General features: G+C 36.2%; 2 protein-coding genes across 6 annotated transcripts in view; one reads left to right on the forward strand and one right to left on the reverse strand.

Moving 5' to 3' along the window:
* The window catches only part of CEP290 (centrosomal protein 290), a 94,290-nt gene extending 91,222 nt beyond the window's left edge, over nt 1–3,068 (reverse strand). For 2 of the 4 annotated variants that reach the window (XR_002733495.1, XM_023221201.2), the window contains exons 1-5: nt 2,770–2,974; nt 2,082–2,210; nt 1,838–1,915; nt 366–435; nt 9–55 (exon numbers count right to left, since the gene is read on the reverse strand). Coding sequence is in view for 3 of the 4 variants with exons in the window: in XM_023221201.2 (XP_023076969.1) it covers nt 9–55; nt 366–435; nt 1,838–1,915; nt 2,082–2,183 (297 nt within the window). In the remaining variant the exon portion in view is untranslated. Of the gene's footprint in view, nt 1–8; nt 56–365; nt 436–1,837; nt 1,916–2,081; nt 2,211–2,477; nt 2,562–2,769 lie in introns of those variants that run through there. The other 2 variants (XM_023221070.2, XM_023221147.2) reach the window with 2 other exon arrangements.
* Nucleotides 3,004–14,771, forward strand: part of TMTC3 (transmembrane O-mannosyltransferase targeting cadherins 3) — a 56,378-nt gene continuing 44,610 nt past the window's right edge. Inside the window, exons 1-3 of one of the 2 annotated variants that reach the window (XM_023221362.1) lie at nt 3,004–3,131; nt 8,777–8,993; nt 14,117–14,335. In XM_023221362.1, the coding sequence (XP_023077130.1) occupies nt 3,100–3,131; nt 8,777–8,993; nt 14,117–14,335 (468 nt within the window). In that variant the 5' untranslated portion in view covers nt 3,004–3,099. The other variant, XM_023221454.1, reaches the window with a different exon arrangement.

The following is a 14,771-nucleotide window of genomic DNA, read 5'->3' on the forward strand; positions in this document are numbered from 1 at the left end:
AGACATACCTCCAGTTCATTTTCCAGTTTCACTACTTTAGTTTTTAATTGATTTTCTATTTAAAAAAAAAAAAAAAAGACAAATGTTTTAATTGATTAGTTAACACAAAACAAACTTTTAAGTAAATTTTAATAACAAAATTAATTCTTTTAAAAGAGTCCATCATGATTACAAGGTAACAAAAAGTATTACATGGCAGATCCATAAAACAGGAGTCTAGAAATATGTATTATTAAATAAATGCTATATATTAAAAACAAATTGAATATATAGGGTTTATAGAATATAATTTAATTTTCTACAGCTTAATGAACAAATGGAATTCATTATTTAATAACTTAATAAACTTTTTCCAAGGTGCTTACCAAATTTTGCTTGTTCTTCTCCAGCTTTTTCTACTTCTTCCAAAGCCAGCTCTACTTCTTGAGCTTTCATCTAAACATTAAAAGAAAGGTTATTTCAATATGCCTTTAAACTGGAATGTAAGCACTGAAAATAAAAATTGTTTTATTTGTCATGCTAATTAGTGCCAGCAATGGCTGGCACATGGAAACGTTCAGTAAATATTTGTTGAATAAATAAATAATTTTTTCCCTCCTTTTTTTTCTCTTTTGAGATAGGGCCTCACTTTGTCACCCAGGCTGGAGTGCAGTGGCACAATCTCAGCTCACTGCAACCTCTGCCTCCTGGGCTCAAGCAATCTTCCCATCTCAGTCTCCTGAGTAGCTGGGATACAGGTGCATGCCATTATGCTCGGCGTGCCATCATGCTTGGCATGCCATCATGCTTGGTGTGCCATCATGCTCAGCAAATTTTTTCGTAGAGGCAAGGTCTCACTATATTATCCAGGCTGGTCTCCAACTCCTAGCCTCAGGCAATCCTCTTGCCTTGGCCCCCCAAAGTGCTGGGATTACAGACGTGAGCCACCATGCCAGGCAATTTTCTTACTTTAAGACTACAATTTCTAGATTTTTAATAGCATGAAACATTTTTGATTCTCCCTTTTACCTCAAGTCCTCAAGTCTTATATCCAGTAAAGCAACATATCTCTTTGTAATGTTTTTCCACTACTTTTTTTCTGTTTCAATTGCTATTATTCTGATGCATAATTTCAGGTTTAAACTCCTCTATAATGTGATGTTTGCAAAGCTCCGATTTCCTTCAGTTTGTTCTATATAATATACTCAGTTTTGCCTTCCTAAGGCATATTTTTGTACCTATCAATTGTAGTTCGAAAACCTTCATTGCCTTCTCAATTGCTGACAGCATAAAATACACCTTTAATGCCCTCAACAACCTATCTCAAAGTACTGCCCAAGATTTTTTTCTCTACAGCCTGCTACAAACTTGCTGCACCGCATTTCCTCAAATGTAAAGAATAAACGTATTTCCTATTCTCAATATTTATTTATGGTAACCAACAGCTCTAGAATTTCCTTACTATCTTACCACTGCATTACCTTCCACTTACCTAAAACTACTCCTCAGTATTCATCCTCTGTGAAGTCTTCTGGCACCTCTTAGATCACTTCCCCTCTTAACAAATCCCTATAGCAGTCATTGTCTGCATTTGTCATTTGGACCTCAGGATATATTTCCTTCTGTTATTTTTCAACACACTCATTCTATTTCCCCTACATACCGTTTTAGAAACTTTAAGTAAAAACTAGCAAAGTTTTACACACTAAAATACTTAATCCACATTTAAATATACTGCATTTTTGAGTGGTGATGTAGATATTACCAAGTATTTTCACAAAGATTACTTTATATAAGAACAGATTTTTATAGTTTCTCTAATAGCCAAACCTATAGTTAAAACCTACTACATACAAACCTTCATTAGTGACTGAGTAATTCTGAAAAGGTGTATCACATTTTCTTGCTTTTCACTTTTTAGCTCATTTACTTCCACCTAAGTAAACAGAAAAGCAACTGTTTTATATTTTATAACCTTTAAGCAAAATATAAGAACTCTTCCAGATTGTGACAACAGTTGTTCCTGAAAAAAAAATCATATTTTATTAATAAACTAATCATAAGTTAATGTATATATCTATTATTATTGACCAAGTAAGCACCTTGGATAAGGAAATCAATAAATTATCTGCCAGTTCTTCTTGACGGGGCAGGTCATCTGGGTCAACTTTCATTATTTCTTTCCAGTTTATATTAGGTGGCATCTTGAATTCTTTCACTGTGCTCCACCTCTGTAAAAAAACAGGTGGATATTAGCATTTACAAGGTACACAGCATTATTGGTTCTCTAACAGCTTACATTTTTTGCAGATTATTTCATTATAGCTTTCTGATGTTAGCAAAGAACTATCCCTTAGCCACAAAACAGACAAGTGGGCAAAATAGCCTTGATCAAAAATAGCACAAACTGTCAGAGAGTGTACCGTCTAAATAAAATGTGACGGCTTTAATCTAAGTTAGGATTAAGATTTCTGGGTCCCTTCCTCCACACCGCCTACCCACAACGCGCGCGAACACCCTAATCCTGGAAAGCGCGAGGGTCTGTGTAAGGCTGACAATGATCCTTGATTTGGAGAAGCAGAATTGGGGCTGGGAAAAAAAAAAAAAAAAGCAGAAATTAACAATTGGAACGAGTGAAGTTGTGCGGCGGAAACCGGAACCGAAGTAACGCAGGATTACGGACCCGAGGATGGAAGGGGCGGGGTAGCTAAGCTGCGGCACACGGGCCCTGAGGCTAAAAAACCTGAGCGTGGAGTGACTCGCTGATCCGGCTTACAGGGATCCACCCACCTACACCAAGCCTGGCAACCAGCGGAGGTCCCTCACTACCGCAACCACCAAGCTGGACAGATCTCTATCGCGGTTCCACGCGGACTCTGGGTCCAGCCAAATGGTCCCGAGGAAGCCAAAGCGGCAGCGGCTGCTAAGCGACACCATCCCTAACTCCGCCGGGGCCAGAATAAGATCCCGGATGCAAAGAGAGCCTACAATTCACGACCGTGGGTGATGCTTTACGTTTAGATTCTCCGCCGGAGTCCCAGGACTTGCTGTTCAGGATGATGAGAAGGCATGGAACGAGGACTCCAAATCCCAGAGTGCAGGTGTGCCTGAGGTTTGTGCATGCTGGGAACTGAAGTCCCTGAAAAGAGGAGGTAAGGCGCTCCCGGCGTGCAACGCGGAAGGCTGCGACGGTACCGGGGCAGCGGGGAAGGACCGAGAGGCGGGAGGCGCAGTGGCTGAGGCGCCTACGAGCTGGTGGCCTGAACGAGGTAGAGCATGACTGTGGCTTTAGTGGCGTCACTCGTTGGGCCGCTCTTCATGAGGTTTTCCTAAGCCATCCCCTGGCGGAACCGCTTCCAGGTGAGGTCGAGCTGTCGGTCAGCGTATTAGGAGGAGTTAAGGGGAGCAGTGCTGGGTTAGAGAAGCTTCTGCTATTGGGGCCGTAGGGCCTGGCCCCATTCTGAAAAAGTGGAAACACCCTGCCTTCTCTTCAGGCGTTTGCAGGCGGCGTCCAGGGTAGTGCCTTCTGTAAGAAGGAAAAGACAAAAAGTTTTAGCCTTGTTTAGTATCAGAATCTGTCTTGGTAGAGTGAGAGCCGCGCAGCCGTGATCCTCGTTTGGGGGCGAGCGAAGAATTGACAAGAGGTCTCGGCATCCCGCCCGCCTTACCTGTAGCACCATTCCCTTCGCGGATGGTGGGACTTGATGGTTGTGGAGCTAGTATAAAGGGAAGGCTCTAGAGAGGAGAGATTAGTGCTTGTCCGGGCCACTGCCGGGGGTGGAGAGAGAAGATACCCGAGGACTCACCTGCACTATTGTTGTCACTTGCTTGGTTACCTAGGGTGTCCTTCCATGAAAGCGCCTTCTCTGGTGTTTATCACGCTTACTTGTGCAAGTTTTGCTCATCCTGCTCACCTGCTCACAGCCATGCTGGAGTATGATACACCTCTAAGTAACTTTCCTAAGAAGCTGTAGACTTAAATCTAAATGACATTTCCAACTATCTGTACCAGTGCTTCTCATCTTTCTTTTTTTTTTCCTTTAACACTGCTTTAAAAAAAAAAAAAAAAAAAATTTTACTATACTTGACAGTAAATTTTCCTTTCGAAAATAGGTAATGAATTTCTTTTTAAATTCCCAATTTGGGTAAAATAAGTAGCTCAGTACAAAATAAAAAGATACTGGTTTTGTGAGATAAACTTTAAAGACATTAGTTAGATTTATAGGAATGACAATTTTACTACTTTTCTGAAAGATTTTATGTCAAATACTATTCATTATCTTGTTTATTCTTCCTTACAATCCAGTGAAATAGGTGCTTACGTTGTCCTCATTTTCCATCTAAGTTAAGAAACTGAGGTTTGGAGAAGCTAAGTACTCTAACTTAAATAGTGTGATTGAACACAGATCTCTCTGGCTGAAGGACATATTCTTAACTTCTATATACCTCCTCAGACATTCTGGGAAACCAGTATTTGTGAAGTGCTTGTGCCTCAATCTTGCTATTTTTATTAAATGTTATATTTTAATTTTGTAAATGTTTACTCAATTAATTTGAATTAAATATTCTTCATGTTCAGTGTTCTTAATTCATAATTTAACATGGAATGGTGTTTCTGGAAAGGGGTTCTGATCCAGACACCAGGAGAGGGCTCTTGTATCTTGTCAAGAAAGAATTGGAGGTGCACACACCCCCATTGGAGGTGCTAGACTAAGGATTCTTATAGTTATTTCTTGATTATATGATAAACAAGGGGTGGGTTATTCATGAGTTTTCCGGGAAGAGGGTAGACAATTCCTAGATCTGAGTGTTCCTCCCCTTTTTAGACCATGTAGAGTAACTTCTTCACATTGCCATGGCATCGGTAAACTGTCATAGCGCTGGTGGGAGTGTCTTTTAGGATGCTAATGCATTATAATTAGTGTATAATGAGCAGTGAGAACTACCAGACTTCTCACCTTTCTCGCTGTCTTGGTTTTGGTGGGATTTGGCTGACTTCTTTACTGCATGCTGTTTTATCAGCAAAGTTTTTATGACCTATACCTTTTGCCAACCTCCTAGCTCATCCTGTGACTTAGAATGACTGACATCCTGAGGATGCAGCCCAGTAGGTCTCACCCTTATTTTACCCAGCCCCTATTCAAGATGGAGTTGTTCTCGTTCAAATACCTCTGACAATGGTAGGAATGAAATTTAATAGTTATTGAACACATGTTATGTCATATGCTATGCTTACTACTGCGTGTTTATTTTCATAATAAAACTGTTTACTGTAACACCTTGTTTTTCTTATTGTTTTTTCATTCATTACAACTTATTTTTATGTATTCACTTATAAGTTTTGTTTTGGTTATCTGTATTACTCTTTCCTGCCCTTACTGTCACCACCCTCTTGCTCGCATTCATAAACTCAAGGTGCCTGGTCTCTAATGGTAAATTTTATTCTGATTTTTCAGAAGCAAGAACAAGTTCATAGAAGTTAAGTAATAATTGATGAAGCTAAGATTGTAACCTAGATCTCAGTGACAATTGTAACTAAAATCAAAATCTTACGTAAATTTTATTCTTTAACTCATTCTAACAATATTTTTGATCTTGTTCCCTGTGCTAGGCACTGGGGATACAGCAGTGAACAAGTCAGCTCTGTTGAACAAGTCAGCTAAATTTGTATGCATTGTAGTCTGTTTGTACCTAACTGTGAATCAGGAAATTTAACTCAAGTTCTAGTTAAGTAACTCACTGTGTATTTTTGAGGAAAATTGCCAGAACTCTATTATTTTTCATCAGATTTTCTGCACCTGTCAGTTTTCATCAAGAGATGGGACTTATGTGACAATTTTGTAAGTGGCCTTGTTATAAGAACACTTGTCTGAACCTGCCTTCTTTCTGCCCTAGGCTTTTGTGAACAGTTTTATCTGACCAAAATCACTTAAGGAGGAAGCCTCACCTTTTATAATTGCTTACCTTTGTTCTCAGTAGCAATGAATTTATATTCCTTAAATGTTACTTCTAGTTCCTTTTTGCTGACTTACCAAGAAAAGTCATAGTAGCTTACTTCTCCAGTCTCTAAAACAAAGCATGGCCATTTTGTATCCATTGTGTATCCTAAACATTTTGTTTTGCCTTATTTTCGTGGTAAATTAAGCCATGATTAATGACTTAATTCACACTGACTCCCTACTGATCTTTCCAGTTTCCTCATGTTGAAGGGAAGACAAGTGTCTGCTTGCTGCACACTTCAGATAAGGTGAACATAAAGTAGCTACCTGTGGAGATATTTAACATTTTATTTGTAGCTGTCTGCTTAAGAACAAAAGGAGAGGCAGTTTCTTGCATGACTCAGCTTTTACCCTAATTTTTTCTTTAGGCATAATGAATTGGGATCCCAAGTTTTATTTTCCTTTCACATTTCCAATTGCACTTGGATTTTGTGCACATATATAGTAACATCCCATTTTTGTAAGCAAACAGAAATCAGTCATCCCATCCACTTAAACTGCATCTGTGAGTCTGCTTCTGTGGCTAGGAAAAATTAGAAGTTCTCACAACTAACAAGAATAATGTGTTACATGTTTACAATAATGGCCCCCAGTGAGTCATGTCCCCCTCTATCTATGCCTTTGTGTAAATCTCTCCCTTCCCTGCAACTCTACTTTGCAGGTGACTCTTGGAAGTAACCTGAGATGACACCACAACTGAGCTCATAATATGCTCTCTCTCCCTTTCTCTCATACTACGCTCCCTTGGGGAATATTAACACTTCTGTTATCTTGGCCCTTTTATAACTTCTTCCCCATTGATTCAGGATGTACCTTATTTAAATGATAATGTTTAAAATATGCATTAAATGCAGCCTTATAAAGAGCTTGTACATTGAACCTTGCCCTCCTATTGTCCTGAGATCATCATTTAAGAAGCCCAAGCTAAGCTATTAGAGAATGTGATAATAAGTAGCAGAGACTAGCTTTCAAAGCTGAGAAATCTACCCTTTAAAAGCCATCCAGCCCTAATCAAGCCACTGGATAACTATAAGCACATGAGTGACCCCAGGCACAACTAAAGAAGAACTATATACATACCTATATGTTTGGATATATATATATATATCAAATAAAGATATATCAAAGAATTGAATTATTTTGAATGTATTCATTTTTAAGTACTTCAGATGCCTAACTTAAGGAAAACTTTCTTAATAACTTGAACTGATTAAATTTAGGAAATAAAACTAAAAACTATAGCAAATCCCAAGTTCTTATAAAAATTCTAATTCTATTTGTGTATTTAGCTAAATTATTATGCTTTTCAACTGTGGTTGTGAATCCAGAAATTACATAGTAGTTTAAGATGTTTATTATGTTTAATATGTTTCTTATATATGTTATTATGTATTTTAAAAATTATAGTTATACAGCTAATATATCAAAGTCTCCAGGATGTTAGATTCTCTTAAAGGTAGCAATTACTCTAAAAAATCAGATGCATAATTTAATATTATGTTTATTACGAATAGTATGTATTTTTTGTATTTTTAATTATTTATTTTAAATTATTTTAATGTATTTAACAATAATTTAATAGCTAATGTATCAAAGTCTCCAGGATGCTAGATTCTCTTAAACATTGCAAGTATTCTAAAACTTAGATACATACGTTGTTCCCATGTATAACTTTAAAGTATTGAAACCACAGGTTTAATTTACTTTTTTCTTCTATTAGTTTTAAACTTTCCTGTGGTTAGAACATTTAACCAAACAACAGTTTGTCACCCCAAGTGAATTGATGTTACCAAGCCAGTGGCCTGAGATTATTTATGGGAAGAGAGATTTCTGACCTGTACACAAAACTTGATTTTTACCTACCCAAAGATAGATATCCTGAGTTGTTTCATTTGGTTTTTCTAAATTACAACATGTATGTGTAGCTGTCTTATATTGAATCCCATTTCCTGATTTCTGTATCTTTGTTTTTTAATATACTGCTTCATTTTAGTAGTGTACCTTTTCTCCGAGTTTCTTGAAAAGGAACATCAGAGGTAAATTTTTTGAGACCTCTAGTGACTTAGGTTTTTATTCTGCTATCCCATGTGGGAAATTTAGGTTTATGAATATAGAATTAGTTTAGAAATCAATATCCCTCAGAAGTTTGAAACATTACTCTTTTTATTTTGGAAGGGAATTTTTTGTTTTGTTTCTAGCTTACAGCATTTTGGGTGAAAAAAATGATTTTTGATTCCTGATTCTTACTCTGGAACCTTTTTTATTTCCAGAAGCTTTTAGAATCCTAACTGTTCGCAATGTTGCAAAGTTTTATGGAATTTTGTGCCCAGTAGAAAAGGGATGGAGGGTCTCAACCTAAAATATATGGACAGACTTTTTTTTACTTCACCTTTATTTTCAATATGCTGCCTTTTCCCTGTTATCAGAGACCCTATGTTTTAAATAATCCACAGAGGAAATATCCAGTTTTCTGCCTTGGAATAGGAGAGAAAGTTACTTGGCTTTATCCAGTAAGAGAAGGGGCTGACGTAGTGTCCCTGTTATCAGAGACCCTATGTTTTATAGAGGAAATCTCCAATCTTCTTCCTTGGAATAGGAGGGAAGTTTACTTGGCTTTATCCAGTAAGAGAGGGGGCTGAGTTTCAACAGGTGATTAGCTTATGCTTCTTAGAAGTGAATGGCATTTTAGCTGAGCTTTTCTCTGGAGAATTAATATGCAATTACTTACCCACCTACTAAAATTAAACTTACTTGAAATAAATATGTTCCTTATTTTATCTTTATGATTTTTTTTCCAGTTTTTGTCCAGAAGTGCTTACAGAAAAGATGGCTGATATTAACCTAAAAGAAATAACCTTAATAGTAGGTGTGGTTACTGCCTGCTATTGGAACAGCCTCTTTTGTGGTTTTGTTTTTGATGATGTTTCAGCAATACTGGATAACAAAGACTTGCATCCATCTACACCTTTAAAAACTTTATTTCAAAATGACTTCTGGGGAACCCCTATGTCTGAGGTAAGTATTTATATATTACTTGTACATGTCTCAGATTTTGAAATATTCTGGTATTTTATTACTTCTAATTTTTTATTAACATTATCATCACAACAATTACAAATTTTTAACCCTAAAATTGTTATATGAAACGTAACATGTTTGTAATAAATTGAACAGGAAGCTGAGGATGAGGTCATCTTCTTTAGAGCAGTACTTGATTATTTCTTTGCCTGTGTACCTTGGTGCCTTTTTTTTTTTTTTAAACTTTTATTTTAGATATAGGGCTACATATGCAGGTATGTCACGTGGGTATATTGTGTTATGCTGATGTTTGGGGTACCGATCTATCACCCAGACAGTGAGTGTAGTACCCAATAGTTTTGGCTTAACTTCTTAAAAATAATATATATTTATGTGAAAATCAAATGTATAGGGACAACAGTAGGTGTAATACATGCCTATTTCTTGCTAATTGACTTTATTTCTCTTTTTTCTATATTATGAATAAGGCAAAAGAGATGTGATATATTTCAACATTTTAAAATACAGCAACTTCAATATAAATAGATAAGACTTTAAGGGTAAAAATAGTAAGTACACATACTGCCAATTTCTCTTGCAGAGAAAGTGGTTATTACAAATTTTGAATCTTTGTTCTATCTCTTACATAATAGTTATTTAGGTTATATATTGAGAACCTGAAAGTTTAGTTCAATAGTTTAATATTTTATTCATCCATATGTCCATATGGTTCATTTTTATGAGGGTATTTTTACTGTTTTGAAGGTCACTGTTAAACTGTTTGGGATTAAATCCTTATCAGCTTGATATCATATAGAATGGATTCTAATTTTAGTTATGTCACATACTAGCTGTGTGAAATATGTGAGAATACATCTTTCAGATGGAAAGTCATTTTCCTGATCTGTAAAAGAGGATAATTCCTTTCTAAAATAAAAAAGAGAGTAATGCTTCAAATTTCTGAGGGATATTGATTGCTAAACTAAAATTCTATATTAATAAACCTAAATTTCCCAGGTGGGAAAGTAGAATAAAAACATAAGTCATTTAAAGTCTCAAGTAATAAATAAAGTACTTTATCTACAGTACCTGGAACATACATATTGAATAAATTGTTGAAACATAACATGTAACTCTTGGTAATGTTAACAATATGTTTCTCGGTCATTGTGGCCTCTTTCCCATTCCCCAAATTTGGAAGGCTGTCAAGGTTAGGGATGGAATCTTTCATTCCTCTGATCACAAGCACATATAATTATTTTGTCTTATTTAGTAAGAACACTTTATTTGCCTTTTTGTTCTCACCCAATTCTAGCTTTTGAAAAAAAAATCTTTTGATAATAAGGAGGAAAATATGGCCCTATTATACATTATTCTAGACAGCTTGTCCTCCTCTATACCTACCTTTGATCTCCAGAGACCCTCAGAACTATGTGTCCATTCCCTCAATTTATGCTGGTATCTGTTATGATTTTAGTCATAATGTTGAGGTTTTGACCTGATAGTTTAGCTGGCCATATTAAATGGTCTTATTTTCTAGATTAGGCTATTCTTGTATTGCTATAAAGAAATACCTGAGACAGAGTAATTTATAAGAAAAGAGGTTTTATTGGCTCACAGTTCTACCGGCTGTACAAGAAGCATAGCAGCATCTGCTTCTGAGGAGGCCTCAAGAAGCTTCCAGTCGTGACAGAAGGGGAAGCGGGAGTAGGCACTTCACATAGCAAAAGCAGAGCGAGAAGAGCAAAGTGGTAGGTGCTACACAGTTTTGAACAGCCATATCTCACAAGAACTCATTATAGCGAATATAGTACCAAGTGGGGTGGTGCTAAACCATTCATAGGAAATCCACCCCAATAATCCAATCATTTCCCACCCGGCCCCACTTCCAATACTGGGGATTACATTTTGATATAAGATTTGGGCAGGGACACACACATACCGCATACCATGGTGTCAGTGATCTGTTCCCTGATTTTCTCAGCTGTGCAGATTGAAAATTTGATTTTGTTAAGAAAGCCCATAAGCAGACGGACTAACAAAAAGACTCGTAATATGTTCTGACAGAATGGATGAACAAACTAGAATAACAGTTGATTAAGAGTGAAGAGTGTAGTTTCCTTGTATTTTCTAATGGGCATATTCTCTCCCTGAAGGCAAATGTGACACTAGGGAAGAATTATTCTGGGTAGTTCTTAGGTGTCATAGATTTCATGATAAGCCTGGAATTAGCATATTCAAAGATCTAATCGTTGATATCATCAAGTAATGATAGCCTAGAAGATACGTGTTCATGTGTATCTTACACGAATTTTTGTGCCAATGTAGGTCTTAAGAACACATTTTGGGCTTAGGACATTCTTCTAAGCCATATGAATACTGCCGTATTAGGGGTCTTTGGATTTCTGTGAACCTCTCAGTGTTTAGATTCTCTCTTTAGTAGGCTTATGCTATAGATATGTGCTACTCTATTTATTGATAGTTCATTGGACCCCAACCCTGACTGCCATATTAGAATTTGCCTGGGGCATTTAAAGAATGAAAACATATTACCAAGGCTCTGTCCAAACCTGTTGTTTCAGATAATCTCAGAGTGGGATTTAGGTAACAATATTCTTATCTTATTTTGTATGTGTGTGTGTTTAGTAGTTGTTTTATATGGGGGAAGAGGTTGGGGCTTTTTGTTTAAGTCATCCAGTTGATTCTTTGGTATAGCCGTGGCTGAGAGCCAGGGAACTGTAATGAGCCACCTTCCTCTGGCGTTTGGCCTATAAAGTACCTTGTGCTAAAGTAACTTCTGCAAATATTTTATCTCATTATGATTTTGCCATCCCTATATTGAGATTCACATTAACAGGAAACTTAGCTTATTCATTCATTATACTGTTGTATATTTTTGTTGCCAACTAATATCATGAGTAATTTTTTTAAAGAAAAAAATCATTAAATTATTAAAGTATTAAAGTATGCCTGAAAGTAATAATGATTTGAATTGTTTTTTTTAATGGCCCTAGGTGTTTTCACAAAGTAAACTTGATACCTAATGGACTGATGATTTGTCACAGTGGAATCTGAAATAGATCCCTAATGAGTTATGTGAATAATTGGTTATGTTAATAATTGGTCTGTTAGTTGGTCATCACCTATAGTATATGTATGTCTAATAGATCTAACTGAACAATTATGTATACTGCAATTCAAACTACATATTCTCTTCTACTTTCTGAGTTCATCCTTTCATCTGGAATATATGTTCCTTTGTAGCCACAGTGACATTTCAGGTACTCAAAGGGTTTCTAGAGTCCTTTTCTACTTTCTGGTACAAATCATGTCAGTTCAATACAGTGCCTTAAAAATAGCTTTATATGCTTGAGAGGAAATTTGAAGGATGCAAAGGAATTAGTCAAGCAGGAAAGAACATTCTAAGTAGATAGTACATCATGGAGTATATAGTCAGTACAAAGATACTAAAATGTTCCTAATTTCAAAATGTGATTTATTCTTTGTGTTTCCTAATGTTCCCTAGTAAGGATGAACAGGCTTAAGTCTACTTGTGTGCCAGAAAGTTACAGCAAAATACGATAGGAAGTAGAAGAGCAAAGAAGCTGAATATGGATGCCTATATTAGTCTGTTTTGCATTACTATAAAGGAATACCTGGTAATTTTTAAGGAAAAGATGTTTATTTGGCACATGGATCTGCACACTATGGCAAGCATGGCAACAGCATCTTCTTGGCTTCTGGTGAGGCCTTGAAAGTTTTATTCCCTGTAGAAGGTGAAGGGGAAGCAGGTGTATCACATGGTGAGAGAGGGAGCAAGAGAAAGAGGAGGAGGTTCCAGGCTCTTTTGAGCAACCAGCTCTCTCATTACAGTGGGGAAGACACCAAACCATTCATAAAGGACCCACACCCAATGACCCAAACATCTCCCACCAGGCCCAACCTTCAACATTTCAACCTCCTCACATTTCAGCATGAGATTCGGAGGGGACAAACATCCAAACTATGCCAATGCCCTTTGTATAAAACTACAAAAAAATAGCTTAATATTTTATATATATTTGAATTGTGTGTTTTATTCTTAAATCTAGTTTGGTTTTGTGTTAGGGAAAGAAGTATTTCTGATTGAATGTAACTTATAATTTAAAAAGAAAGTCAGTACTTCACATGAACTTTTATTTATTACCAAAGGAGAATACTGTAAGACAGGTGTCTATTTTCCTATTCTAAGAAAGTTTGTTTTTTTTTTTTTTTTTTTTGAGACGGAGTCTCGCTCTGTTGCCCAGGCTGGAGTGCCTTGGCCGGATCTCAGCTCACTGCAAGCTCTCCGCCTCCTGGGTTTACGCCATTCTCCTGCCTCAGCCTCCCGAGTAGCTGGGACTACAGGCACCCACCACCTCGCCCGGCTAGTTTTTTGTATTTTTTAGAAGAGACGGGGTTTCACCGTGTTAGCCAGGATGGTCTTGATCTCCTGACCTCGTGATCCGCCCGTCTCGGCCTCCCAAAGTGCTGGGATTACAGGCTTGAGCCACCACGCCCCGCCCTAAGAAAGTTTTTACTCTGGTATTACTCTGTAATTTGGGAAATTCTAGTTTAATATATTCAGATTTATACATTATGGAGATGTTTTTCATAAAACAACTAGACAGTAGCTTTTGAGTCATCACTATTTTAATTGAACTGGTAAGCATTCTGTTCTTACATTTCTTTTTGAAGATCTAGCCAGTAGTTATATCAACTTTTGTATTGCTAATAGATACGGAGGCAGGCTTTGGAGAGAATCCTGTGCTCTAACTTGACCAATGCCAGCATTGTCTTACTTTTTTTAAAAACTGTTATATTGAAGAGGAATTAATAGTCAAATGTCCTTTTACTGTTAGTTCTCTGACCACTGTAAATCAAGGAGGAAATTAACCTTGTTTGTGGACTAAGGAAATAGAAAAACACAGATTATAAAATTCTATTTTATTTTTGTGTTACTCTTAGGACATTTCATATTTTATTGTTATTTCTCAGTAAAATGTAGATATTGATATCTTTAATGGTAAATGCAATGATGAACTTTGGTACCCTGTTGGACCAAGGTACTTTAATAATCACTGATTGTTTTTTCCTTTTAGGAGAGAAGCCACAAGTCTTACCGTCCCTTAACAGTATTGACATTTCGCTTAAATTATTTGTTAAGTGAACTAAAACCAATGTCATATCATCTCCTGAATATGGTTTTTCATGCTGTGGTTACTGTGATATTTCTCAAAGTATGCAGACTTTTTCTGGACAACAAGAGTAGTGTGATTGCTTCTTTACTTTTTGCAGTGCACCCAATACACACAGAAGCAGTAAGTAAAACTATGAATTGATTTGTTTTCTTTTTTCTTTTTTACAAATCCTGCACAGTGATTATAATGGTATATATTTTTAAGAAAAAAAAAATTAACCCTGACTTTAATCCAAATATTTGAAGACTCTTAAATTCGTACAGTTAATTCTTAACTTTCTAGTACACAAAGTCTAACTTCTTACTGTGTAAAATTTTTAAATTTAAAATTTTTGAAACATAAACTTTTCATTCAAGAATATAAAATCCATTTAGAAATATATACATGAATACAGTTCTTTGCTCACTTTTTTTAATAAACAAGAATTTCTAAGGACTTTTTAAAGTTTATTGTCTTTTTAAACTTTAGTTTTCAGATTTATGAGGTATAACTTTTTGAATTTATGATGCCTTTGTATATTAAGAACATTCATATTTTAAGAAAATATGTAAGAAGT

Source organism: Piliocolobus tephrosceles, chromosome 10, assembly GCF_002776525.5.
Source record: "Piliocolobus tephrosceles isolate RC106 chromosome 10, ASM277652v3, whole genome shotgun sequence".
In the NCBI taxonomy this organism is placed as follows: Eukaryota; Metazoa; Chordata; class Mammalia; order Primates; family Cercopithecidae; genus Piliocolobus; species Piliocolobus tephrosceles.